Source organism: Mugil cephalus, chromosome 16 (assembly GCF_022458985.1).
Source record: "Mugil cephalus isolate CIBA_MC_2020 chromosome 16, CIBA_Mcephalus_1.1, whole genome shotgun sequence".
NCBI classification, from domain to species: Eukaryota; Metazoa; Chordata; class Actinopteri; order Mugiliformes; family Mugilidae; genus Mugil; species Mugil cephalus.
In genome coordinates, this window is record NC_061785.1 from 23742012 (window position 1) to 23768768 (window position 26757).

The following is a 26757-nucleotide window of genomic DNA, read 5'->3' on the forward strand; positions in this document are numbered from 1 at the left end:
ACTGAGGACAAATACACACATTTAACATGCTGGCCGAGACACAGGAGTTCATAGCTAAGATCAAAGAAGAAACTGCAGGAATGAACAAAGAGGACTGATGCACAGTGTAGGCTAAACACCTTTGTTAAGGATAGATGCAATGACAGAAAAAGACATTTTCTGATCACTGTCCTCAATTTTATTATTATGTATATATTTTCTTTTATGTAATTAAACCTTTATTTTATATAGTTATAGACCACTGACAGGAAATAACAGTCAGTTAATAGATGGACATCCCTGCCCTTATGGTTGATCTGTAGAATCAGTATTATAAAAATTAATAGACTTCCTAAGATACTGTATTTATTTCAGAACATCCCACTGCCTCCAGGTGATAATATTTTAAAGAAAATGAAAAAGTAATTTAGTTGTTTCATTTGGCAAAACAGTGGAGCTAGAATTCGGCTATCCTTTCTGCATCTGCCACAAAGTAATAGGAGTTTTAAAATGTCCAAATATAACTTGGTATTATTGGACAGTGCGATTAAGGACAATTAAATTTTATTTCGCGACGAGGAATGTTCCACAATGGAAATCACAATAACTGTTTGTGCTTGCCTTTAGCCCTGTATTTGTACTCTGACAAACTGCCAAACTTGATAAAACAAACTTCTAACCCAATTGCTAAGAATATGATAAGAGTGTGGTTTGAAGTACAAAAGTTAACTAAAGAAACATCCCTTTTTATCTCAGTACGGTCCTATTCGCCGGAAATCAACGCTTAATACCAGGAAGAGCAGATGCTGTATTAAGAAAATGGGCATTGAATGGATTAGAGAAAATTCAAGATTCATATCTGCCTAACTTTTGTCATTTAAAGAAATTAGACGTAAATATGACATAGATGAAAAAAATATTTCTTTAAATTCCTCCAGACAGACAAGACAAAGACCACAGAAAGATTGATTCTTGTGAACCTTCTGACCACTTTTTCATGATAGTTTACATCATCAGACACCAAGACTGTGCTTGGCCTTCTGTGATGGGCTAAGAAAATCAAGTCTCATGCCCCTTCTACAGTAAATAAACAAGAAAGTGCTGAATGTGTTTCAATCCCAGAAATGCACAGGTAAACACATGAGAGTGCAGCATACATCCATCAGTGTATGACTTATCCTTGACTCAAAATACCTACCTACAGTTACCTACCTACACCTAAGTTAACTTTATTAACTTTATCCTTTATTACAGTATGGATAGGTTCAGCCTTTTTGTCTAAAGGGAAGGTAGCAAACAGCATAAATGATATGGACTGGTTTTGGGGTGGGTGAAGTTTTTTTCCCATAGAGATGAATGGAGAAGCTCTAAAACTTTCCCAAATCGCCTCCCTTGCTTTGTTGGTGGGGAGGATCAGCTTGAAGCGTTTCGTCTTATTCCAACACTTTACCCCCAAATGGCAGCCTTGCCGCCTTCTCTTCAGCTCCCAAAGGACGTCGGACCAGTAGCTGGTTAGCCTTCCTGTACTGCTTAGAGGCGATGGAGGGCTTTGTGGGTGAGTAGAAGGATCTTGAAATTGATTCTGTGGAAGTGGGACACGAGAACAGGTGTGGGTGAAGAGGTGGGCAAGTTTTGGATGATTTGGATGATGTTTACTTGTGTTATCTTGGCATGTAGTAGCCGTCTGTCAAACAAATAATAGTTTCAAATCAAACTTCAAATTAAACAAATCAAAGGGTCACTGTTGCACCATGGTTTGTGGTGTACTTGGATGGGAAAAACATTGTCCGGTTTCAACAAAAACGTGGTTTATGTAACCAGAAAACGAGCAAACAAAGAACAAAGAAAATTCCTGTGCCTCTCCCGCTCCGGTAAAAAACTATTTACCCACCCAGGTGTATGCTGGTCTCTTACCGATAGCTTACCTATATAATTTCAGGTGCCCCTCTAATGTGCCCAAATGAAACAAAACACAAACAATAAACAAGAAACACCTACACTAAACAAATAATAAACTAGAATACTAACAGAAATAAGAATAAATGAATAGCTCCAACATTGTATTTCATTTGAATTTGTTTGTTTATCTGAAACATTTAGGTGTGACAAACATACAAAAAAAATAAAAATAAATAAAAAATCAGCAAGGGTGCAAGATAGTTTTTCACACCACTGTATAACGACTTATTTCATATCATATTCTATGTAAATAAGTATGCTATGAACATTTAAATTAACTGGATGTGTAATCACCAAGTAACACTGGAGCAGCAGCATCACAACAAAGACTGAACAAGCTAGTGAAGAAAGTCGCTTGGTCCTGGGCTGTAGTGTTGAGCCTGTGGACGTGGCGGGGGACAGGAGGATATTGGCGAAGCTGTCATCAATCACAGACAACGCCTCCCACCTCCTGCATGAGACTGTCAGAGCCCTGGAAAACTCCATCAGCAACAGGCTTCTCCACCCACGCTGTGCAAAGGAGCAGTACCGCAGGTCCTTCTTCCCCTCTGCTGTCAGACTCTACAACCAGGTCTGCTCCCAGTAGACCCACAACTACATATGTGCAATATCTCTCACATATACTTGTGCAATACCCCTTTCAATCTTAACTACATGTACATATACCTATATTTCCTTTATATACCTCTATTTTTTTGTCTGCATCTCCCTGCGAACAGGAGATGTGTGAACAAATATCTACATTTATATATATAAGCATATCCACGTCTTTACTTAAACACTGCCTTGTTTGTTGTAATATAGCTTTTTATATATTTTTTGATATTTTTATATTCTGTTGTTTAGTCCACCCATATATGTGTTCACTGTTTGTGATGCTGAATGTCTCTGCTGCTGTTAACAATGAGAATTTCCCCATTGTGGGATGAATAAAGGCATCTTATCTTATTTTATGACCCACAACACACCAGACAATCCACAGCTAAATGGTTGTAGAAAAACTAAAGGCAGACTTTGTAGTGACCTAGTCAAAGTCCTGACCTGAGTCCTATTGATATGAGAGAAAAACACCATCTGTCAACACCATTTAATTGATTGACTTTGATGGATCAAAGGGGCGTGACCGATCAAGTGGGTGTGACCGATCAAGTGTGCGTAACCAACTGTCAAGGTGGGCGTAACCAACGGTGGTTGGATGTTGTGGCATTTCACTTCCCTTGGGGGTAGGAATTCAGGGTCTATGTTAAAGTTTTTTCATTAGGTGAAACAGCGGTGTCACGACCCCCGAGGCAGGAAGTCCGGGTCTATGTGAAAGTCTTTTTATCAGGTAAAAACAGTGGTGTCACGAGCCCCGAGGCGGGAAGTCACGACCCTGCGGGGTAGGAAGTCGGAATCTATGTGAAAGTCTTTTTATCAGATGAAACAGCGGTGTCACGACCCCCCAGTCACACACAGGCAGATACACATGCGCACAGACCCCCAGTCACACACACAGACACACAGACATGTTTCTATGAAAGTCACGTGATGCTACCCGACCCCGCCCATGCTTCCGGCTGAGTGAAAAGCTAATGATAACCGAAGATTTTTGCAGTCCATTCTTCAGTCCGCGCCTGACTTGAAAAATAAAAATGAGCAAGAGAACTTATACATCCGGTATCATTAGTGAGATGCCTGTGAGGGTCATTCAGGAAGCCTTGCCAGGGATGGCGCCGAGAAAACTGATGGTGTTTAAGTGCAGATTCCAGCAGCCGCCAACGGGCCCTCTCCAGGAAGAGTGGCGTTTGGAGACGGGTGAGAAATTTGGCTATTCTTTCAACTATCACACCGCTGAAGTGTGTATGTATCATCTCTATCCGGGACAAATCTTCAGTCCTGATACACCGAATGCCATAATCACTTCCAATGACTGGGGGGGAGTACTGAACGGCTTGGTGACCAGATGCATGAGAGGCGAGAGCATTCCATCTTGTGTCATGCTAAATGAAGAGGGAGAAGCCCATTTGAAGGAGGAGGGGGATCCCTTCGAGTTCCATGAGGGAGAAGAAGAAGAAATCAAAAAATTCATCAAGATAATGTGGGAGACCAAATCTGACAGCTCCAGTAAATGGTTTTACCGAGTAAAATTGGAGATGCATGGGAAGAAAAGTCCAGGCGACCACCTGGTGCTAGACCGTTTCAGCTCTGAAAATGGGGTATTTCTCAGGTGCCTGAGTGTGCCGGTTGCTGAGTGGATGAAGATGCTGGATGAATCGGCCGATCGCATCACCGCTGTATTCCAAAACAGCCGCCTCTGGAAAGATGTGACGCTGGTGAGAAAAGACATTTCTCATCTGTTTTACGACTACAAGGCCACTCCCCCCAACCCCGCCCACTTCCCTGACCACAGGATAAATTTGAACACCCGAGCCCCAGGTCCGAAGAAGACACCAACTTCAACTTTGAGCATCATATCTCTCGCCTTTGACTCAACTCCAACTCTGTCTCCTCTCATAGAGGAAGAGGTGACTCTACCACCCACTCCTCCTTCATCTCCTTTCGTAGAGGAAGAGGAAGACGAGACTCCACCATCCACTCCGCCTTCATCTCCTGTGTCAGGCGTAGAAGAAGAGGAGAGCTCTGCGGCGTGCCTCCCCGAGCCTACTACTGAAGACCAGCTGGATGCTGGGTTGCTGTCTTCCACTCTCCAAGAAAATATTAAAGCCGGCATCATCCATCTGCTGAACATTGTCCTGCAGGAGTTTCCTCGTGAGATCTGCTTCAGTTGTCAGGTAGACCACCCTAGCCAGAGGAACCATGAGTGCCTCTTTGAGGTCCCCAGCTTCTTCTACAGGAGTCACTTTCACTGGCTGATGAGGAGACTCTGGACACCGAAGTTTATACCGGCCCTGCAGCAGCTGGTGACTACCCTTCGTATCTCCGTCGATAAATCCAGAATTCAAGGTGCGGCTGAAGCCATGCTACATGACCTGAGGTCCTGTGAGAATATCTTTGGACAATAGGTGAGCTGTACGATTCGCTGGTTGGAGAGGACATCATGAAAATGGCTTTACTTTGTGTGGTCGCTGATACCTGGAGAGGAGCCTGAAAACCGCCAGAATAAATTCCTTATTTAGAACACATTTATCTTTAGATTACTTTTTGAGTTTGTATGTGAATTTATCTACATCTTTGTTGTTGTCGTTTTTTTTCTTTACCATGGGGAATTGTTTGAGAATAGTGTTCAGGGCTGTGAGGCTGAGGTACATCATGTAGGAGCTATCTGCTATACTAGAGCAAGCTGTTGCCAACAAAGTGAACGATGATAAAAAAATTGAAAATCAGCGGTAGCCCGAAACCTGACGAAGTTAAAAAATTAGAAAAGTTTTTGGATTTAGTACGTGCTCGGGCTACAAATGTTCAATGGGAAGTGTTTGTTCAAAAGGCTGTAACATTATTCTTTGAAAGCTCTGTGATGGATACATTCTGTGGTATAATCAATGATGATGAAACTGTTGAAATGGATGTGTTTCACCTGTTGGCACTTTACGCTCTGATCTTCGATGCATTGTCCCATTACGTTCAAGATCGGCCGAGCGATGATATCTTACAAATGCTGCAAACATTGCATGTTATTATACATCGGAAATTCACAGCCGCTGTTCTCATCCAAACCTGGAAAATGTTGAAGTAATAATAATTATTTCTTTTCTGCCTTTTGTTAATAAACTATAAAGTCGAAAACAGTAAAGAGGTCTCATCATTCTTTAACGTACGAGGGTGAAAGATGGAGAAAAAGGAAGAACGCCTGATGAAAAAGCTATATTATTCACCTTCACATCCGGGAAGTTTTGAAGGGGTAGAACGGCTTCAGAGAGCTGTACAGGACGAAGGTGGGGCTAAAGTAAAAATTGATTGAGTGAAAGATTTTTTATCGAAGCAGGATGCCTACACTTTACACAAACCGACCAGGATACATTTTGCTAGAAACAGAGTATTTGTATCACGACCCCTGAACCAGTTTCAAGCGGATCTATGTGATATGCAAGCTTTAGCAGAGTTCAATGACGGGTATAAGTATTTATTAACGGTCATCGATATTTTTTCAAAGAAGGCGTACTTTAGAGCACCGAAGACAAAAACGGGAAGTGAAGTGAGCAGGGCTTTTGCCTCGGTGTTAAAGGAGAGCAAAGTGCCTGAGAAGTTACAGACAGACGCGGGTAAAGAAAACAAGACAAGACTTTTAATGGTCTGATGAAGAAGCACAGTATTACTCACTTCTCCACTGCTACCTCAAAGCTTGCGTTGTCGAGCGGTTCAACCGTACGCTAAAGACTAGAATGTGGCGATACTTTACGGCCAGAAACACGCGTCAATATGTGGATGTTTTGCAGGATCTGCTTAAAAGTTATAATGAGAGCTATCATACGAGTATAAAAATGTATCCATCACAGAGCTTTCAAAGAATAATGTTACAGCCTTTTGAACAAACACTTCCCATTGAACATTTGTAGCCCGAGCACATACTAAATCCAAAAACTTTTCTAATTTTTTAACTTCGTCAGGTTTCGGGCTACCGCTGATTTTCAATTTTTTTATCATCGTTCACTTTGTTGGCAACAGCTTGCTCTAGTATAGCAGATAGCTCCCACACGATGTACCTCAGCCTCACAGCCCTGAACAGTATTCTCAAACAATTCCCCATGGTAAAGAAAAAAAACAACAACAACAAAGATGTAGATAAATGCACAAACAAACTCAAAAAGTAATCTAAAGATAAATGTGTTCTAAATAAGGAATTTATTCTGGCGGTTTTCAGGCTCCTCTCCAGGTATCGGCGACCACACGAAGTAGAGCTATTTTCATGATGTCCTCTCCAACCAGCGAATCGTACAGCTCACCGATTGTCTCAAAGATATTCTCACAGGACCTCAGGTCATGTAGCATGGCTTCAGCCGCACCTTGAATTCTGGATTTATCGACGGAGATACGAAATGGTAGTCACCAGCTGCTGCAGGGCCGGTATAAACTTCGGTGTCCAGAGTCTCCTCATCAGCCAGTGAAATTGTAGTAGGCTCTACTACAGGCAGTAGGCAGTAGTAGGCTCGGGGAGGCACGCCGCAGAGGTCTCCTCTTCTTCTACGCCTGACACAGGAGATGAAGGCGGAGTGGATGGTGGAGTCTCGTCTTCCTCTTCCTCTACGAAAGGAGATGAAGGAGGAGTGGGTGGTAGAGTCACCTCTTCCTCTATGAGAGGAGACGGAGGTGGAGTTGAGTCAAAGGCGAGAGACATGGTGCTCAAAGTTGAAGTTGGTGTCTTCTTCGGACCTGGGGCTCGGATGTTCAAATTTATGCTGTGGTCAGGGAAGTGGGCGGGGTTGGGGGGAGTGGCCTTGTAGTCGTAAAACAGATGAGAAATGTCTTTTCTCACCAGCATCACATCTTTCCAGAGGCGGCTGTTTTGGAATACAGCGGTGATGCGATCGGCCGATTCATCCAGCATCTTCATCCACTCAGCAACCGGCACACTCAGGCACCTGAGAAATACCCCATTTTCAGAGCTGAAACGGTCTAGCACCAGGTGGTCGCCTGGACTTTTCTTCCCATGCATCTCCAATTTTACTCGGTAAAACCATTTACTGGAGCTGTCAGATTTGGTCTCCCACATTATCTTGATGATTTTTTTGATTTCTTCTTCTTCTCCCTCATGGAACTCGAAGGGATCCCCTTCCTCCTTCAAATGGGCTTCTCCCTCTTCGTTTAGCATGACACAAGATGGAATGCTCTCGCCTCTCATGCATCTGGTCACCAAGCCGTTCAGTACTCCCCAGTCATTGGAAGTGATTATGGCATTCGGTGTATCAGGACTGAAGATTTGTCCCGGATAGAGATGATACATACACACTTCAGCGGTGTGATAGTTGAAAGAATAGCCAAATTTCTCACCCGTCTCCAAACGCCACTCTTCCTGGAGAGGGCCCGTTGGCGGCTGCTGGAATCTGCACTTAAACACCATCAGTTTTCTCGGCGCCATCCCTGGCAAGGCTTCCTGAATGACCCTCACAGGCATCTCACTAATGATACCGGATGTATAAGTTCTCTTGCTCATTTTTATTTTTCAAGTCAGGCGCGGACTGAAGAATGGACTGCAACGATCTTCGGTTATCATTAGCTTTTCACTCAGCCGGAAGCATGGGCGGGGTCGGGTGGCATCACGTGACTTTCATAGAAACATGTCTGTGTGTCTGTGTGTGTGACTGGGGGTCTGTGCGCATGTGTATCTGCCTGTGTGTGACTGGGGGGTCGTGACACCGCTGTTTCATCTGATAAAAAGACTTTCACATAGATTCCGACTTCCTACCCCGCAGGGTCGTGACTTCCCGCCTCGGGGCTCGTGACACCACTGTTTTTCCCTGATAAAAAGACTTTCACATAGACCCGGACTTCCTGCCTCGGGGGTCGTGACACCGCTGTTTCACCTAATGAAAAAACTTTAACATAGACCCTGAATTCCTACCCCCAAGGGAAGTGAAATGCCACAACATCCAACCACCGTTGGTTACGCCCACCTTGACAATTGGTTACGCACACTTGATCGGTCACGCCCACTTGATCGGTCACGCCCCTTTGATCCATCAAAGTCAATCAATTAAATTTTGACAGATGGTGTTTTTCTATACTCTCTGATATGCTGTGGCATGCCCTTAAAAAGATGTTTCATGCTCGAAAACCCTCCAATGTGGCTGAATTAAAACAAATCTGCAAAGATGAGTGGGTCAAAATGTGCTGGAAAAGACTCAAGTTATCACAAACGCTTTTACAGTTGTTGCTGCAGAGGGTGGCCCAACCAGTTATTAGGTAATAAAAACCTTCATTTAAATACTGCATTTTATGTTTACCTGTGTTATCTTTGACTAATATTTAAATTTGTTTGATGATCTGAAAGATTTCACACAAATCTAAAATGAACATGGTTAATGCCTCTAATATGCGATTGTGATGCAAATTATACTATGCTAAAATCAGGAGTTTAACTTCTGCTGCATGTGGCTGTAACTACAGCTGTGTGTTTGGTATGAAAAGCAACCATAAAAGAGTAATACATCTCAAGAAGAACGAGTGGATTAAAGACATTGTACAAGTTAATAAAAGCTTGTACAAAAAGCTTTATTTTGAAAATCATGCAAATCCATTTATTAATCAGTCCAACTTTACACATTTCTCTTTCAGAAGTACTAATAGCAGTCAAAAAGTCTACATTGTGCACTACTAAACTGAAATAAACATGACCTCTTTGTGTTATAGTAAATTTGAAAGCAGTTAATTTACATGAGCAAAATACCGCTTCTTACTGGAATTCTTCAGTCTGTGTCTTAAGTTTAAAAAAAGAGGCATTACATTAGCATTTCATAATAAGCATATTGTATTGTATTCATAACACTTACACTGGGTTGCTGCAACTGTATCATCTACTGCGTTATCTGTGTTAATTGTAAACCTCACATGCACTGTCACACTTAAAGGTGCAATCAGTAAACATGGCTCTTTATTAGCCTCTAGTGGAAATCTTGAACATATCAGTAACAAAGAAAATATTTGAGAATAATAATAATAATGATGATGATTATTATTATTATTATTATTATTATCCATCCCTTACTTTTTTTTAACTTGAGTTAACCTACCTACCTACCTAATTTACCCGTTTCCAGCAAACCCATATGCTGTCTGTTCTATCTTCTTTTATTTTAACATTTATATTGTATACAGTTGGCAGTTCATCACTGACAAAGTTAATTTTAGGTTCAACTTACTCCACTGCTGATGAACTGGATTTTAAAGAGAGAAAACTATAAGTGAGCAGTATGTGACAACTTGTTTCTTTACCAACAAACTTGCAAAACAAAGATACTGTTATCTGTTCAGGGAGTACAAAGCTAATAAGGTACAGAGATGACAAAGGTTGTTCAGCCAAACTTACATGTAAGAGCCAGTAAAATATGCACCTTCACAATAAAATGACACTCTCCTTTAACTTAACAACCCTCAGATTTACTAGATGATTGAAGTCAACAATTAAAATAATAAATACATTAACAAATACATGACTGTATTTATCTTTGAGACAAAGTTGAGCAAGCTTTTATTTGTTCTACTTTTATTTGTCATTTACAATTATCAATTATTATCTCTTATACACTCCCCGAAGGACTATTGCTTAAAATATTAATTAAATGGTACTTAAACAAATATTTAACTCATAGTATATTAAAACGCAGAAGACTTAGTGACAGAAGAGCAGGAACAAGGTTCTTTAGTTTTGAGTGGGATGCTGTTTCGGCAAAATGACCTGAAAAGTTAATATAAAGCCCACAACACTTAAAAGCAATAACACAGAAATATTAATTGATCTAAAATAATTCTATTGAATTTATGGGTGGAATAAGTTTAGGGTCTTTGTCATTCATTCATAAATCCACTATTAAACATGCAATGGCTTTTTTCCAGAATGTCTAATATATAAAGATTTACCCTCTTTGCAGTATTTCACCATTAAGGTCTGCACAAGAAAAGAAACATGAAAAACCAAACCTGAACAAATAATTCTTATTTGAAAAGGAATCTTGAACATGCTTGTCTAATACTGTTAACAAGTTCTGAGCACTCATTAAATCAACACACACTTCCTATCACTGTAGGGGAAAATAAATAATTGCTTATTATAAATATTGCTTATGACAGAGTATTTAGTTTCTGACATTATCATTCATTGAGCCTATATCTGTGCAATGTTTTTGTCTAACCAAAAATCCTACAAGGTCCAACAATGGAAAAACAAACAAACAAACAAAAACATAATACAATACTGGAACATAAGCTTACAGTACAACACATTGTAATGCATGATGATGTAAAACTGATGGTATTACAGTATGAGATGAACTCTGATGAGTTATGACTATCGTTATGCGTGAAAGTCATTTTAATCACGTATGGCTAAGCATAAATTGTAACATTCACCTAATAACCTGACAGGTTCTTACATCCACTGAGCTATACAAAAATACCTCAGTTAATGCATTTCAACACCAGCACAAATGCCTGCCTCAAATGATAATAAAAATATGAATCAGCACCTCTGTAAAACAAAAAAAATATTCATGATTATGGACACGTGTTTCTTGTGTATGTCTGTGGATTGTTTACTCTTCTGTTCAAGCCCACAGGGATAGTGTGCTACTGTGCAGCAAATTTGGTAGCTTTATACCTTTATGCACACTGGTCCTATGAAATTACTCTTTTGTTTATTGATAAATGTTCCTGTAACATTTGGTAGACTTGGACAAGCCATGGAAATAAGAATAAATTGGATGCCATGATTGAAAACACTATATGGTTTTCTTTATTAATTCACCATTTTGTTCTTGTCCTGACAGAAGCTACTCCAAACAATGAACCTATTTGATGCAAAGGCTCCTACATTAAATTGTTTGAGATTAAGGAATGGTTTGCTTCTCTGTGACCTCTGATGATGCCTACAAAATGTCTTGCAGCAGACCTGCAGGTTGGTTTTATGTGAATCTTTGAATCTTACTTTAGGTGGGTTACAGTTACGTGAACCTAAAAACAGACTTCATAAGTATAGAAGAACCTGTCAAAGAATTTGACGAAAAGAAGAAGCCATCTGAAGTCAACAAGAAGCACAATACTATACCATATAAGTCTGTAATTTCAATGCTGCCACTAATAACATTCTATCTGGAACGCATGAAACTACAATTTAATTATTATTTTAAATGTCAATATTTTCTGTATCAAGTCCCCCATGTCTTTTGTTACTATCCTCTAGAGTTCATACTTGTTCATACTCTAAAACCAGTTCCAGTTTTTACAACCCCAACGCCAGTTTGCAAATTCAGATGCCCCCTCTTTACACTGCCTTTCTGTCAAGCTTCTCTCCTCCCCCAGCTTGCATAGTTCCTCTCTGGCTTAGTAAGGCACTGTATTCTTCTGTCTCACCTCCGTCGGTTGCCCTTGGTATGCATTCCCACTGCAGGTAGCATATCATACCTCCAGTTTGGCTCAATATTTATCTTACCTAACAAGCATGCACTAATATTGTTGGCAGCTAATCAGATAAATTACTTTTTTGCTGCTTTGGTATTGTTTCACATAAAATACGTAACATAACAATTGTTGCTGAGCCATAAAACCATATCTAGGTAGCATTAACTGAAATAATACAAATAAAAATGCAGTCTAGCCTTAGCAGTGGCATCTAGAGACTGTGATAATACTTACACAGCACAATATTGAATTAGACACAATGAACATGCTGACAGTTTAGCTGTTCTTAGAGCCTTGAGTGGTGTGACAGAGGGACTAACCATGGAGTTTGTCTGGATGGTAGCATTAGAGACCACCTGCCTAGTCGAGTTAAAATGTATCAATGTGCTCAGGACAACATGACCTGATATACAGTATATCAATCTAAACACATCATACATCTGTAAGTGCATGCTACCAGGACAAAAGATCAAGTAAAATAAAAATGGTGAGAGATACCAAAGACATTAATGATGGCTTCAATCATTTTGCAACACAGTAATAAAAGTGTTTTTGTTTTTGCATTTTAATGCTGATGGAGCATTATGAGTTCTGCATGCTTTGGCTGAGTTTTCAGGTTGCTCAGCTTTTCTGGAAAAAAAATAACCTGATGCTTATCTTGCTAGCAATGTGAGCCCTTCACACATAGTGTTGTTATGTATAGGGTGTGGATACAATGTTAACATCTGCAAATTGTATTTTAATTCTACTACAATGCTCTGTTTTGTTGACACTGTGCACAGTTCCAACTATATGGTTGATCTGGAGGTTACAGTTTGATAGTGTCCTGGAGCTGGTGGTGGATTTCTGCACTGACAAACACACACGCAAGTGAACATCCAGGAAAAGGACATAGAGATAGTGAACTCTTATAAGTACCTGGGTATTAACCTGAACAAAAGACTGGACTGGATTGACCCCACTAGTGCACTTTATAAGAAAGGCCCCAGCAGGCTCTGCCTGCTAAGGACTTAGGTCCTTTGGAGTGCAGGGAGCACTACTGAGGTCCTTCAATGACTCTTTCTATTATGTGTGCTGTCCTTAAATTATAAGATGCTGTAGCATTGGAAATTCCTTAATTTACCACTGTGGTAAATTAAAGGATCATCTTATTTCATCCCAATTCTCCTATAACAAAACCAGTCAGATCATGAGATCATCATATTTTGCCAATCTTAAGTAAAGAATGGCATTTAACCCTTTCAAAGGTCAGACTTCGTATAGAGCAATGTTGGATTACCAGCACCAACATGCAGCGTTGGGTACGTGAAGAGTCATTAGACATCAGCACAGTAATGTCACTTTCAGGAAGAATTCTCTGTAGATTCCATCTCTGTGTCCTTCTTTTTTCCCCTTGCTCCATCATTCCTTTGTATAGTTTGCTTGTTACAGTGAATGTTACATAAAATGAAGCAAAGAAATCATCAGACCCATAAACCTTGTTTTGTCACTAGTCACATATTGTACAGCATATATTTTCCATGTACAAAATCTTAGAATTCTACACAAATGATGCTTAAGTTGAGCTATCTAGATGAAGACAGCTAAAGGTGGGGCCTATTGTATGAATCCTCCTGGAGTGGAAGATGAAGCAGAGAGTAGAACCTGTCCTTTGGCAGAATAGGGGCTATCTACAGAACAGTAAGGAAGGTTTGGGGGAAAGCAGAAGGCCATGATGAGGTTACAGCGTGAAAAGGAAGAATCTATTGCTCCAAGAATAGGTCAGTTGAGTTGATCTTCATACTGTTTTCGGAAACAGTCACCAGCAGGGAAAAACTCCCAGCAACGTTCTTGGTACATCTTCCAGACATAAGACTCCTTAAGGACAGGCAGATAGAAGAAATAGGCAGGGTTAGCTTTACACAGAATATGTCTCATTCAAATACATCTGAATGGATTCAGTTAGGAATATCAAGTAAGCTAATGTAAAATGCTATGCAAGTTTCTTACGTGCTTCAGTCATGCTCCCCCATCACATTGGTATATCTAATTCACATATTGCTTCATTTAATAAGGCTCCTTTCTTTTGGTTATTTAAAGTTCACATTGTGAGTCATGGAATATTTAAAGCTCAGGCTCTAACAATGCATGCACGAAACAGCATATAAAAGGGGGAATTAAATCGAATTACCTGGCCTGTGTGCTCTGTTTCATCTTTGTTGATGAGATACATCACAAAGAATCTAAAACACACACACACATACACACATAAGACACACACAGTTATTAGAAAAATTTAATCACTGACAACTTACTGTGCATGTCTATCATTTTATTCCCAAAGCTTTCTTGCCTCAATAGTAGTGTGAGGTTTGAAATTTACTTATTTGCTTAAAAACACAAATGGGCAAGATAAAGCTAATGGGAAAGGGTGTGAGAGAGAACTGGTTGTGTGGAGGAGTGAATGAGAAAAACAGTCTCTCACAATCTCTTTTTCATACCTGTCATGCAGGTGTTATAAAGGACATATAAATATTGTTACGTTAAATGTAATTCGCTCATCAAGTGAGCGGTGTATGGTCAGGTCCCAGGGATGACCTGTAGCCCATTGGGGCAGGGCTACTATTGTTAGCTTTGTCCACCTGATTTGTGATTACTGCTTCTGTAGTTCCTTAAGTCCCAGTATGGCTTCATCCACGATCAGAATCCGATTCCTCAGTCTTTAGTTTACTGTAATCTGTCTTGCTGTTCATCTTAATGATGACGTCTTTTGTTCTCTGACAAAAGTCCTGAATTCCAAGACTGACAAGTCTCTGTGATTTTTGTAAATTCTTGTTCATTAAACATTAGGATCATTATATGAAAATGTACTGATTTAAAGTTCTTTAAGCCCTTGTTTGGGTAACACAGATCATTATTTCCAAGAAAGATAAACTATGGTATCACAGGTTAAGTGTTGCGTGCTATGTAATAGCTATAGGTGCAATGGATTAACAATGGGACATTCATAGTTATTTTAAATTAAAGGAATAAAATATTTACCATATTTGTTATGGTTTAACAAGAAAGAAAAATTAAGTATTATATTAATGACATGCTGAATGAAATTATAAACTGCATGATCTAAATCAATTCAAGGTCCACTTGTAGGGAGGTAGCACACCCCAATCTTGAGGACAAATCATAATATCACCTATTTATTTGACCATGTCCAGCTAGGATAGGCTCCAGCGCCCTTGCGACCCTCTAGAGGTTATAGAAGATGAGAATGAAATGATGATTAAAAAAATAAGACTTGAGACATTATAGTCATTTAGGTCTCACATAAGACAGTTTACCTGCTGAAAGTAGAAAAATCCCTCTGAGAGACATGCCATTTTCAGTGTTTTAAACTGCATGAAAACATAGTTTTGATACTTGCATATGAATTATAAAATATTTAAATTTTGTGAACAATGTTTCTCCTGTTTATGCAAAGGAAAGTTATGGAGTTCCACAGGATTCTGCTGTAGGGCCATCCATCTTCACATTAGGCAATATTATCAGGAAACACTGCATTGCTATGCAGATGGTACCCAGCTATATTTATCCATGAAACCAGGTGAAAATAATCAGCAAGTTAAACTCCAAGCATGCCTCAATACATTAAGGCTTGGATAACCTGCAAATTTCTACTTCTAAACTTAGAAGTCATTGCATTTGACCCTAAGAACCCAACAGATTTATCTAATCACAGTTTCTTTGGGTGATGTTATCAGCAAAGTTGGGTTCTGTTTGCGCCAGATCCTAATAGCTAAGAGGTCTGCCTCCCAACCTACCTTTAGAAAAAACTGGGGAAATAACTGGAAGTAACCCTGCATTTTAAAAACAAGTGTCCTTTAGGGCTAATGATATATATGGTATACATTCTTTATGATGGAGCCAGTGAAGAGAGTCCAAAATTGGAGAATTGCTATCTCTCCTCCAAATTATGTACAAGTGCATTTTGTGCATCTTCAGTTTTATGACCTTCATTTTCATAGGTGTCAAATATCAGGCTGACTGAAGTACTATTGGCACATATCGATAAAATAAATCATAGCAGCAGACTTCCTTGAATTTAGTTACTACATTTGCATTGTCCTATACTGTAATATATTTCCCCGAAAGGCTGTGTAGTCCATTAGCGTAAATTTAAACCTTAAATGGCCAGACAAAAGAAAGCTTTAAGAAATCAAAGTTGCATATTATTTGATTATTTAGAAAAAACTGTTGAATGTCAGATAATGTAGTTAAGATCATCCACTGTTTATCTATAATAAATTGGATGAAGAATGTGTTTTCCCAGAATGCCAGATGGAATAACAACAAGCAACACAACAGAAGTCTAGAGAAGTCTACAGTGGTGGAAAAAAGGTTTTCCATGCATCTGTGGCATAAAATGACTGATTGGTTCCATTAAAATACATAAGAAATTTTGAGTACATTTTAGCAGCAGTGATCCCCTAATGAAGTCTGTCAAGAAGACCTTGATCAATGAGAGACAGAGGTTAACCCGGCGTCATTGGGCTCAAGCACAAAAGAACTGGACAGTCAGGAATTGGACGAAGATTCTGTGGTCAGATGAGTCCAGTTTCCAGGTTTATCTTCCTCCTGCTAATGTGAGGGTACACAGAAGGCCAGGTGAAGCATTATCTCCAGCATGTACAGTACCTACTGTCAGAAATGGTGGAGGCAGCATCATGCATGAGTGCTGCTGGTATTGGTCATCTCACTGTCTGTAATGGCACAATGAACTCTGCCAAATATTGTGCCATTCACCAAACCCACATGCTCCCTTCTGCATGTGCACTGTTCTGTTGAGGTTCAAAATGGATGTTTCAACAAGATAATGGGTCTCGCCACACATCCAGGGCCAGTAGAACTTGGCTCCAGGACCACAGTATCCACCTTTTAGACTGCTAGTTCAATCCCCGGACATGAGCCCCACTGAAAATCTGTGGTGCATTATCAAAAGATCTGTTTCAAAGTCCAAACCCAAGAATTTAGAAGAATTAAAAGTAGTAATTCAACAAAAATGGGACAAGATTACCTCTCAACAGTGTGAAAGGCTCGTGGGGAACATGGCAGCCAGGATTAGAGCTCGACTGCGAGCTAATGGGAGAGTACTAAATATTAATTTGATGATGTGATGTTTTTTTTTTTTTTTGTTCAGTCTGAAACACATTCCGTTATTTGTCGACTTTGATATGACAATGTTGAGAAATGACATACTGAAACTGTCAAGAATTTAGTTTTCTTAGTTTGTCTTGTAAACAATAAACAAAATAAATGATTTGTATTTGTTTATGTCTGTCTAATGCAGCTACACCTTTAGAAACAGAAAAAAATATTTTTCCACAAATATTTCATGAAAATATTTGATTGTGTAAAATTTTAAGGGTGTCTGAAAAGCTTTTTTTTCCACCACTGTACATTCTTTTCTGCATTGTTTCGGCAAATGCATAACAGAAATTTACTGTATATTAAGGATTGTGAAACGGTTCAGCTTGGCTTTTCAAAGGGTTTTTCACAATTCAATGATAGATGGCCTCATGCTAAAGGTACTCAGAAACTCCAGATGTACTTACAAGTAGTTGGCCAAGTTGTGCTCCTGTAAGGTGTGTGTTTCAAAGCCATGTGGGACTGTATCAAAGTAGTCATTTCCAATTCCACAGATAAAACATTTGGTCTGCAAAACAAACATGCAAGTGTTAAGTATCACTACACCCATTTATCTGCCTCTTTTTATGTGTGATACCTACTGGGTGTTAAATTGCCACTCTCACTATATTCAAATAGGTAAATGCCCATTAGCTTAAAAGCTTAAATTAGCTATGTTCAAAATTCAACTTTCTGACTACAGTCCTTGTCCCAGTTTACATGCAGGCAAGAAAATCAAATAACTATTCTCCTCCTCCACACTAGGTAGCGATATGTGTCTTTTCAGCAGGATAATACCACATTTATACGGCCCGATTTCCGGTTGACCTATTACGTGATATAATAAACAAGAGTCGTTCATGTGGCAGACCGGCATTTCAAACAACAACCAGACCGCGCTATCCCTCAGATGGTTCATCTAGCAGCTCCATTTCTCTTCTTCTTCTTCTGCGATCGGCTTTTGTGGACGTTTTTGTTCCGGGGACACACGCCAGCGCAGTGGTTGTGGAGCATGCGCACGCGCATTATCCGATTGAAAATCGCATTATCTTGGTGTCTCAATCGGATAATGAGAACTTTCAATAAGGACTTTTAATTGGAGTACCTGCACTTGCAGTGACAAAAACAGTACATGCAGTACATGCACTGAAGTCCTCCTGTTATAGTCAGATTAAGGCAATAATTAGTTTTTTTCACGTGCATGTAAACGCACTGTGTGATGCCACCGTGACAACTAACTTGGAGATTCATTGGGGCTGTGTGGTGCTGTGACAAAACTTTGCAGTGTAAATTACCATATTATATCATATTCATGATTATTTTTTGTGTGCATATCCTCTAACCTCCATGTCTTCTTTCACTTGTTCTTGCTGGTCCCTCAGCTCTCCAAATGCATCAATGATCAACCCTAGAATTTAAGACAGCATACATTGGAGGTTAAACAGTCCAACACACAATCCACAAGTGCACCCAGTTTGATATTGCTAACTTCTTCAAATCTTCCGAATTTTGTGTACTCACCCTGGATGATGGCCAGAAGTATAACGATGACAAAGAAGAAAAAAGTGATATCAAAGATGATGCGGTAGATTTCATACTCGTCACCCGCAGGGTCTTCAATCTGATCACCGATTCCTCCTCCTGCTCGCACACCCACATACATGTGGAACATGTAACACTGGGGGACAAAGAAAGATATATCATATGGAGCTACTGACATCATTTCTGCAGGCCACACAGTATAAAATCCCACTTCCACTGACAAAAAGTGTGATTTTGTAACAGATTAAAAAGAAACAAGCCTAAATGAAAGGCCTTGGGCTCAACAAAAGCCATTTATTACGTCATGAATTTGTTACAAAAACATATACAGTAAGTGTCTGACATCACTGGAGACCAAAGGGCTGAAAATTAAAAAATGACACAGCGACAATGCTACTTGCTCAAGTGGATTGGCAGAACCACACACAGCCTGTGGCAATACAGATTTGCTTCTGAGAGCTGGAAAAGAAAACTGGGACATGCTCTTAAAATGCCTTGACCTAGATAGTCGACATAAGTGGAGATGTACGTTTGGGCGGAAATGTTATTTCTTTTTAATTAAATGACAAAAATTCAAAATATGAGATTCAAATCTGTGAGTTAAAACTGGGAAAAAGAAAGAGAGACAATGAGCTGTTATCAAAATGCAGAGAATAACTGAGTTAAAGGAAACAGGATAGGAGACAGAACCCTAAACCTGAAGGCTGAGAGCAAGTGGACAGAAAAGGACAGATCAGCTCAGATCAGTTCCTCCTGCTCTGGATGTCAATGTAAGGGGATTATTTCTTCTAAAGAGAAGAAACAACCCCCTTCAGGGCAGTTGCCCTTAATTAGTCTATCCCTCTATCGTACCAAGACTCTATCACTTCGCTGTCTGTAGACCAGAAAGAGCTGCCTTAATAGGAAACAGAAGAGGTCTTTTGGAATGCTATGGGTGGCTAATCGTAGGGGATTAGAGTGTGTATGTCCTGAAATTTCTGGGTGATGGAAGAACGCCATGCCCCCTTAGAAAGCACTGGCAAATAGAGCCTTTATATAGTACTTGTTTCACATGGCTTGACATGTGATACAAGAATAGACTTTCCAATCATTCCATTTTTTTCCATTGTTGTCTTGCTAAACTGAGCTGCTCACAGAATTAAATTGTTCAGACAGTGACAGAAGGGAAAGACTGTTAAGACTAAAAGCTGTGACACCTGAATGGAGCTGCCCCCTTCTACAGTGTACAGAATTTATCCTAGTTTCAAAGAGATACTTTTCTGACACTGTTAGCCACAACAGTTGTCTTGAGACAATTTGTATTGTTATTGACACCATATAAATAAAAGTGAATTGAATTGAACAGTACTAAAGCCCTGCCATAAGGATCTTACCTTGATTTGTTTATCCATTGTTGAGTGAGAGTTTTTGTTTTCTACTAACTGTAGGTTTTGTCAGGCTTGCTCGTGTTAGCATGATGGGGCAGTCTGGCTGAGTTGATTGGATTCATATCCCAGCATGGTTTGTGTGCATTCACTGACGCATTAACATGTGTTTTAGTAAACTTGATTCAGTTGTGGTTTTGCTGAATTCAGCCTTATAGTTACAAATAATGTGTGTAAATTCAACACAGTGTCAGAAAATTTCATACTCACTGTCAACATGTCATCACACTTCATGTCTGGAAGTTCTCCATCTTCACTCTTGTTGTAGAACTTCCTGAAGAAGTTAAAGGCCACTACTGTGTAGAGGTACACCACCACTGCTAACAGGCCAACCGTTAACACCAGCTGGAGAACACAAGATAAGACAAGGTTGCTGTAATGTAAAATAGATTCTGGATTTAGGGGAAGTACCCAGTATTGTTAAGTATTTGAGTGGCTGACCTTCCCTTTTATTCAAAACTTAAACAAATCTGTGTCCTGAAAGTCACTACAGGCAATATCACATTTAGAAACGGTCTTGCTTTTATATAACGCTTTTCTACCTATTCAAAGCGCTTTTACAGTCAGACACATCCACCCATTCCCTCACACAAGCACACACACATTCACACACCGGTGTCAGTTGCACCAGGAGCAACTGGGGGTGTCTTGCTGGATCAAACCGCAGCCACAGCCACCCCATTTCTGTGCCTGCCAATTTATCAAAATAAGTCCAAATAAGTGTCTTTAATACATGCCAGCAGTTGTGAGGAGACCTTCACAAAGACTTGTTGTTATTTTAATACTATATGTCTATATTTGCATGTAAGTCAGATAGTGTTTACCTGTTTGCCATTGTGTGTGACAGAGGAGAGTATGGTACGCAGTGTCTTAAAACCCATGGCGATGTCCAGCAGATGCGCGGCAAAGAAGAAGTTGTTATAGTGACCGAGGATGGACATGGTCATATACCAGGCAAGATACAGGAAGGACTGCAGGGAAGGATATGGAGGGAGAAGTTGGTCAGTGTATGGTACTGTGTGTCAGACCCATTGGTTTAGAATTTAAGGAAATCAATGCCATAGGAAAGAATTATATGATAAATGCAATTCAGAATAGAATAGGGACTGCATAGCAGCTCGGTGGTTAGCTGATGTCTCCAAGCAAGAAGGTCCAGATTCGAGTCCAGCTCGAATTGCATGTTGTCCTGTGTCTGCATGGGCTTTCTCCCACCTCCAAAGACATGCTCATTAGGCTGATTGGTGGCTCTAAATTGACCCTAGGTATGAGTGTAAATGGTTGTTTGTCTCTGAGTTAGCCCTGTGATAGGCTGGCGACCTGTCCGGGGTGTACCCCGCCTCTCGCCCAATGACAGCTGGGATAGGCTCCAGCAACCCCGCGACCCTTAAGCAGTAGTAGAGGATGCAAAGATGAGATGAGAATAGAATAGAGGATAGGCCTGCTTGTCTCTTCCTGCAAAGTCCTAGCGTTCAACTTTGGTTTGACTATGCAAAATGCCTACCTGCTTTTGGGTTCATCTGAGACCCTCTGTCTGTACAATCTGGCAAGCATAAATTCAGCAGACACAAATCCACACAGAGTCCACTCACTGAGCCTGTGAAGTTTACATATTAAACTTTTATTGGGGGTCTGCTTGTGCCTGAGGCTGTTCCTTGTGGTAAATAAATCTGCCATCTGCAACTCCTACAATGCTTTCATTAAAGAAAGTTTAATGAAAGTTTTATTAAAATATGGCACTACCATTGTAACCAAACTTGACTTGCATAGTACACATCACTTTGTTTGTACCCAACAAGGTGTACAACAAACTAATTCCTCCAAAAACACACTGTGGAGCTGAATGTGTCTATTGTTTCATTAATACTTACATTGTCAGTGAATACAACTCCCAGCTTCCAGATCTGGTACTTTACATCAATAGAGTTCAGCCTGTCAACAGAATGAGAGGAAATTGAGACTTGTTCAATCATTCAGTAAAAATACAATGTTCTGGATGGTTCTCTGAATGAAAAGAATGATGGTTTATGCTGTAGGCCCTGAAAACTGTTAAAAGGGCTTTTTTAGTTCTGTGTTATCTATGGTCAGTTAACCAAGGTCATTGTTAATTCAGCTACACTTGTGACCCTGCTATATAAAAATGTGCACTCCTTAATTAGTTAAAGTTGGAAATTAGATAGTCAATAGTAAATACAACCTTTAATATATTTTTTAACATTTTAAATCACATTGCAGATGTTCCTAGTCTCTCTCTCAAACAACCACTCTCACTCACACACAGACTACTCACACAGCAGTGAGTGAGCTGTCTCTCCGGGGCTTTCTCTTTTTGTGAGCATCGCTGAAGTCCAGAGCAGCCTTGTCCATTCCCAGCAGTTCACTGATGCGGTCATGGCCATAAAACTCACCATATTTATCCATCACCTAAGGAAGAGAAGAGGGACATTTTTTTGTGAAACATCATTTAAAAATTCATTCTTTCCCACCACCATTTCTTTTGAAACTCCATCTATGCAGGCGCAGATGACAACAACTCCTCTTCAATTTGTCTAGAATATGTGGCTGTATTATGCAACCAGGCTTAGCTGAGAGGAGGGATAGCCTGATTTGAGTATAACCAAAAACAGCCTAAGTGATTCTGAGCCTTGGTGGTTACTGGTGTTCACAGCAGTATATACGAATCTACTTTTCAACTTAATTTGTGTGCTATAAGTGCTATCAGTTTCAGAAGAAGAGTAGAATAGATTTAGGCCTTTTGACATGATACTATTAACACCTTCTGGATTCAAACTAAATTGGATTATTAAACTTGGATCAGTAATATTATTATGATAATATTGATACTAATATTTTTATCACATTAAACGTTTTTATTTTTTGGTGAATAAAAAGTTTGGGGCACTGTAGAATACTGTGCAAACCACTGCCATAATGCTAAACTGATGGTTTGAGACAGGAGTAAAGGAAAGTGGAAAAAGGAGGTGGACTGAGATTTTAATCTGCCATCTATTTACAATTCAGTTTTGATTTCTATCCCCAAGAACTTTCAACACCACTCACACCTTGAGACTGGAGGCTACCACTGACAATAGCATCGTTAGAGCTCATTCATAGGGTAAGTAGCATTGACTGCATATACTATGGACGAAGCCATCGTGACGTCACCCATTGGATTGTAACCTCGAAAATGAAGCCTGACGTGGGCAGAGCCCGCCATCGCTATGTTGGATGAGCTTTACTCCACCCACACGCGGATACTCCAAATATGGATGTGGGGGTCGTGTCGGATGTTGAGACCCACCCCCCCAACCCTCTGCTACCGGTTAGCTCAGGCTACCTCTGCATTAATTATGCAGAATTTTAATCCTTAATAAAACTTCACCCCCCATTCAGTTGTCATGAATAGTGAAATAAACCATTGAGACCAAAACAGTTTTTTGAACCAGGCTGTAAACATGTTTAATAATGCTGTAAAGTTGGGCTTTTTAACATGGGGGACTATGGGGATTCGCTCACTCCTGCAACCAGCCTCATTTTTTTGCACTTCCGCATGGGCTTCATCGCTCAGCCCCAGAGGTTGCCGCCTGGTAAGCAGCCTAGGCACACAGTCCCCCTCTTAATGACTGGTAAGTACCTAGCCATTATGGAAATAGTGGCACTGAATAAGCTACTCGAATGAGTGGCAAAACGTCTTCAAGAAAATTCTACAAGTCCAGTTGCCTTTATTCAACGCTTTTTGAATATTGAACTCATCACAATTTTTCGTAAACATATTTATAAAGGTGCTATTGACATGAAAATTTCACCAGGTGTTGGTAACAACCAAAGTAACCCATACATAGAAAGAAACAAAACAAACAAGTTCAGAAATTATGTGTAATAATGCAAAATCAAAGAAGAACAGTGGCAAACAGATTCTTAAGTTGCTACTGGTTCCAGGTTGCTGAGAGGGAATGGGTATGGTGGATTACAAGCATCAGGTTGTTTTTTTTCTTGAAAAATATTTGTCATGATATGAATGTAATCATGTAGTAATGCAATGTAATTTAATTTTGGTCCAAGGGTTGGAACCCCCTTCTTATGGAGGTGGGTGTGACAGCCTCCTGCCATTGCAGGGCCTGTTTTATGTGTTTCCTTTGTTGTTTTGTCTTTCAGGTACCTAGCTGATAGGTGGCGCCTAGTTAGGCGAATCGGGAGCACCTGGCCAGTCTCCCAGTGGACGGCCTATTTAAGACCTGGCTGTCAACTCCCATCCCACTTCTTTGTTCCTTCCTGACGGCACCACGTTTTTGTTTGGTTGGCTTAGGTTTGATTCTTAATTATTTTACTTATCCAACACTTTCCATTCAATACAAGAACATTCACTCATTAAGGAGAGACACACTGATGAATGCTGATATCCACACCCACCCTTGAAATATTCTGAATACAAAACCAGAAGAACAGACATTATTCATTCACTGAGGATTGCAACAGTACAGACCGTGGTGAAGACTTTGAACCTGAATACACAACGCTGTCACTGGTCATTGTGTGGACCACATCAAGACTTTTTGTTTGCATGTGTGTCTGTGCAAATGATGGTAAGAAAGCTGAATGTCATGCATAACTCCATCTGCCATGATAATGTACTTACCACAGTGTGTGCTGTGCAAGTCTGTAAAATATCTGCATGTTAATTTCTGTCAAGGCTCATCTGGGTGTATTGACTCCTACGATTAATCTATCAGCCATAGATTATTCTAGCTAGGGCCCAAGCATACTCTCTGCTGCCCCATGGCTAGAAATTATTATTCATTTGGAAATGTGATTAATTATGACTGATATCATTAAGTGCTTCTCCACATAGATCCACACATCTACATAAGATGTGTAGATTGTCACATCTATATAAACAGTGATACCTACCTTCCTTTTCACAAACTTATCCCAGTAGTTGTTGGGGAAAGATCTGAAAATCATAGGAGAACGCTGATTTACATCATTTATACAGGCATCTTGTGCACATTATGATAAACATGTACCTGTGAAGAACTGCTATGGAAACAGAAAATCACACCAATGTTGTGTCTGCTGGCTAATGTTAACATTAGCCACTCAAAAGTGGCCGTCAGTTACGTCACTTCTGTCACCTTGAATATAAACCTCAGGGAAGCTACCCAGATACCCCTAAGGTGTCCCCAGAATTGGTTCATTTCAAAGTACGCCATGGGAACAACCACCACCCACAATAATGGAAACTTCAAAGTTATTCCTAGATTTTCAGGTGCCTAAATTATATAATCCCATCAAAACACACAGGATCTACTCACTGGGTGTTGATAACCAGTCTGTCCCACTGTCCTTTGATGTCATCCTCAGATGGTTGTTCTGTAATGTAAAGGCCATCAAATTCCAGCTTCCTGGCCACCTCTTTTTCATGCTTAAATATCACCAGTGGCACCTACAGTACCAAATCCCCACACACAAACATAGACACACACACAGACAAGCATACATATGTGCTAATTAATTTCAACAACTTCAAATCATGACATTGAAAATATTTCAGAAGTGTAGAAAATGAAGAATAAATGGTTACTTATGACAAATACCAAATTGAACATAATAATTTATGTATTTCTGCAGTAACACATATATCCTGCCTTGAGACAGTAGTATCCAATGATGCAGAAGAAGGAGATGACTGTGTGTAAAATGGCCAGGATACGTAGCATGGGCTCCATGTATCCACTACTCTCCTCCAGGACGAAACGGACTGTGACAGGCTTCAGGGGCTCCCCAGCTCCATCCATCCTCTCCAGCCTTGGCTCCAATGTTTCTCCATCTAGGGGATACCACTGACCATTGCCATCTGGTTGGGTAGTGGCATCCAACACTTGCCGGTCTTCAACCACAGATGAGGAAGTAGAAACCTGGTAAGGACAAATTCAAGATTCATAAGAATAAATTGACTTATCAGAGAGAGGTTTATTTATGTTATCTTACAATAGAGTGAGAGGGCATAAAATGAAAAAAATAATGATTTATGCCAATAAGTGGTCTAATCCAGCATTGGAAGATTGAAAGACAACAATTTTTATTAGTTATTAATGTTGAAATATTCTAGAAGTACTTGATGACTGTAGTACATTTTGTGTTTTATTTAATACAGTAATTGAGTGTTTCCGTAGTTGTATTTGTGTCCAGTCACTTTCATGTCATTTGACAAAAAAACACAACAACAACAGGGGTTACAAATGGAAATCTAAAGTAAACAGTAAACACAACAATGTCACATTCTCCACGTTCAGTTCATAACCTACATGCAGTGTAATACTTATACTGCTTTAGCACAGATTTGGTCGCTGAATATTCCCGAGGACAATAGGTCGCACTTTAACTACTAATGATTTCAGCAATATGCAACTGAGTTTCTTGGTAGCATGGCATCTGTCTATGGATGGAATATACTAGGCAGCAGCCAATGAACATTTTGTCCTCAAAGTTGATGTGTTAGAAGCATAAAATGGGCAAGCAAAAGGATTTGAGCAAGTCTGTCAAGGGTCAAATTGTGACTTTATGATGGCCAGACATCAGAGCATCTAAAACCACAACCATGACAGGGCGGACAAGGACAAGGCTCCCTGATGTTAAGTGTAATAATGAT

General features: G+C 39.9%; 1 protein-coding gene across 8 annotated transcripts in view; it reads right to left on the bottom strand.

Annotated features, from left to right (window-relative positions):
- Positions 1-9041: 9041 nt before the first annotated feature.
- ryr2a (ryanodine receptor 2a (cardiac)) overlaps positions 9042-26757 on the bottom strand; it is a 235045-nt gene continuing 217329 nt past the window's right edge. For all 8 annotated transcript variants that reach the window (XM_047609639.1, XM_047609637.1, XM_047609638.1 and 5 more), the window contains 12 exons: positions 25754-26023; positions 25421-25551; positions 25017-25059; positions 22399-22532; positions 21980-22040; positions 20936-21082; positions 20322-20456; positions 18667-18823; positions 18489-18553; positions 17574-17674; positions 14156-14207; positions 9042-13842 (listed from right to left, as the gene is read on the bottom strand). In XM_047609639.1, coding sequence (XP_047465595.1) covers positions 13747-13842; positions 14156-14207; positions 17574-17674; positions 18489-18553; positions 18667-18823; positions 20322-20456; positions 20936-21082; positions 21980-22040; positions 22399-22532; positions 25017-25059; positions 25421-25551; positions 25754-26023 — 1392 coding nt within the window. In that variant the 3' untranslated portion in view covers positions 9042-13746. The remainder of the gene's footprint in view (positions 13843-14155; positions 14208-17573; positions 17675-18488; positions 18554-18666; positions 18824-20321; positions 20457-20935; positions 21083-21979; positions 22041-22398; positions 22533-25016; positions 25060-25420; positions 25552-25753; positions 26024-26757) is intronic.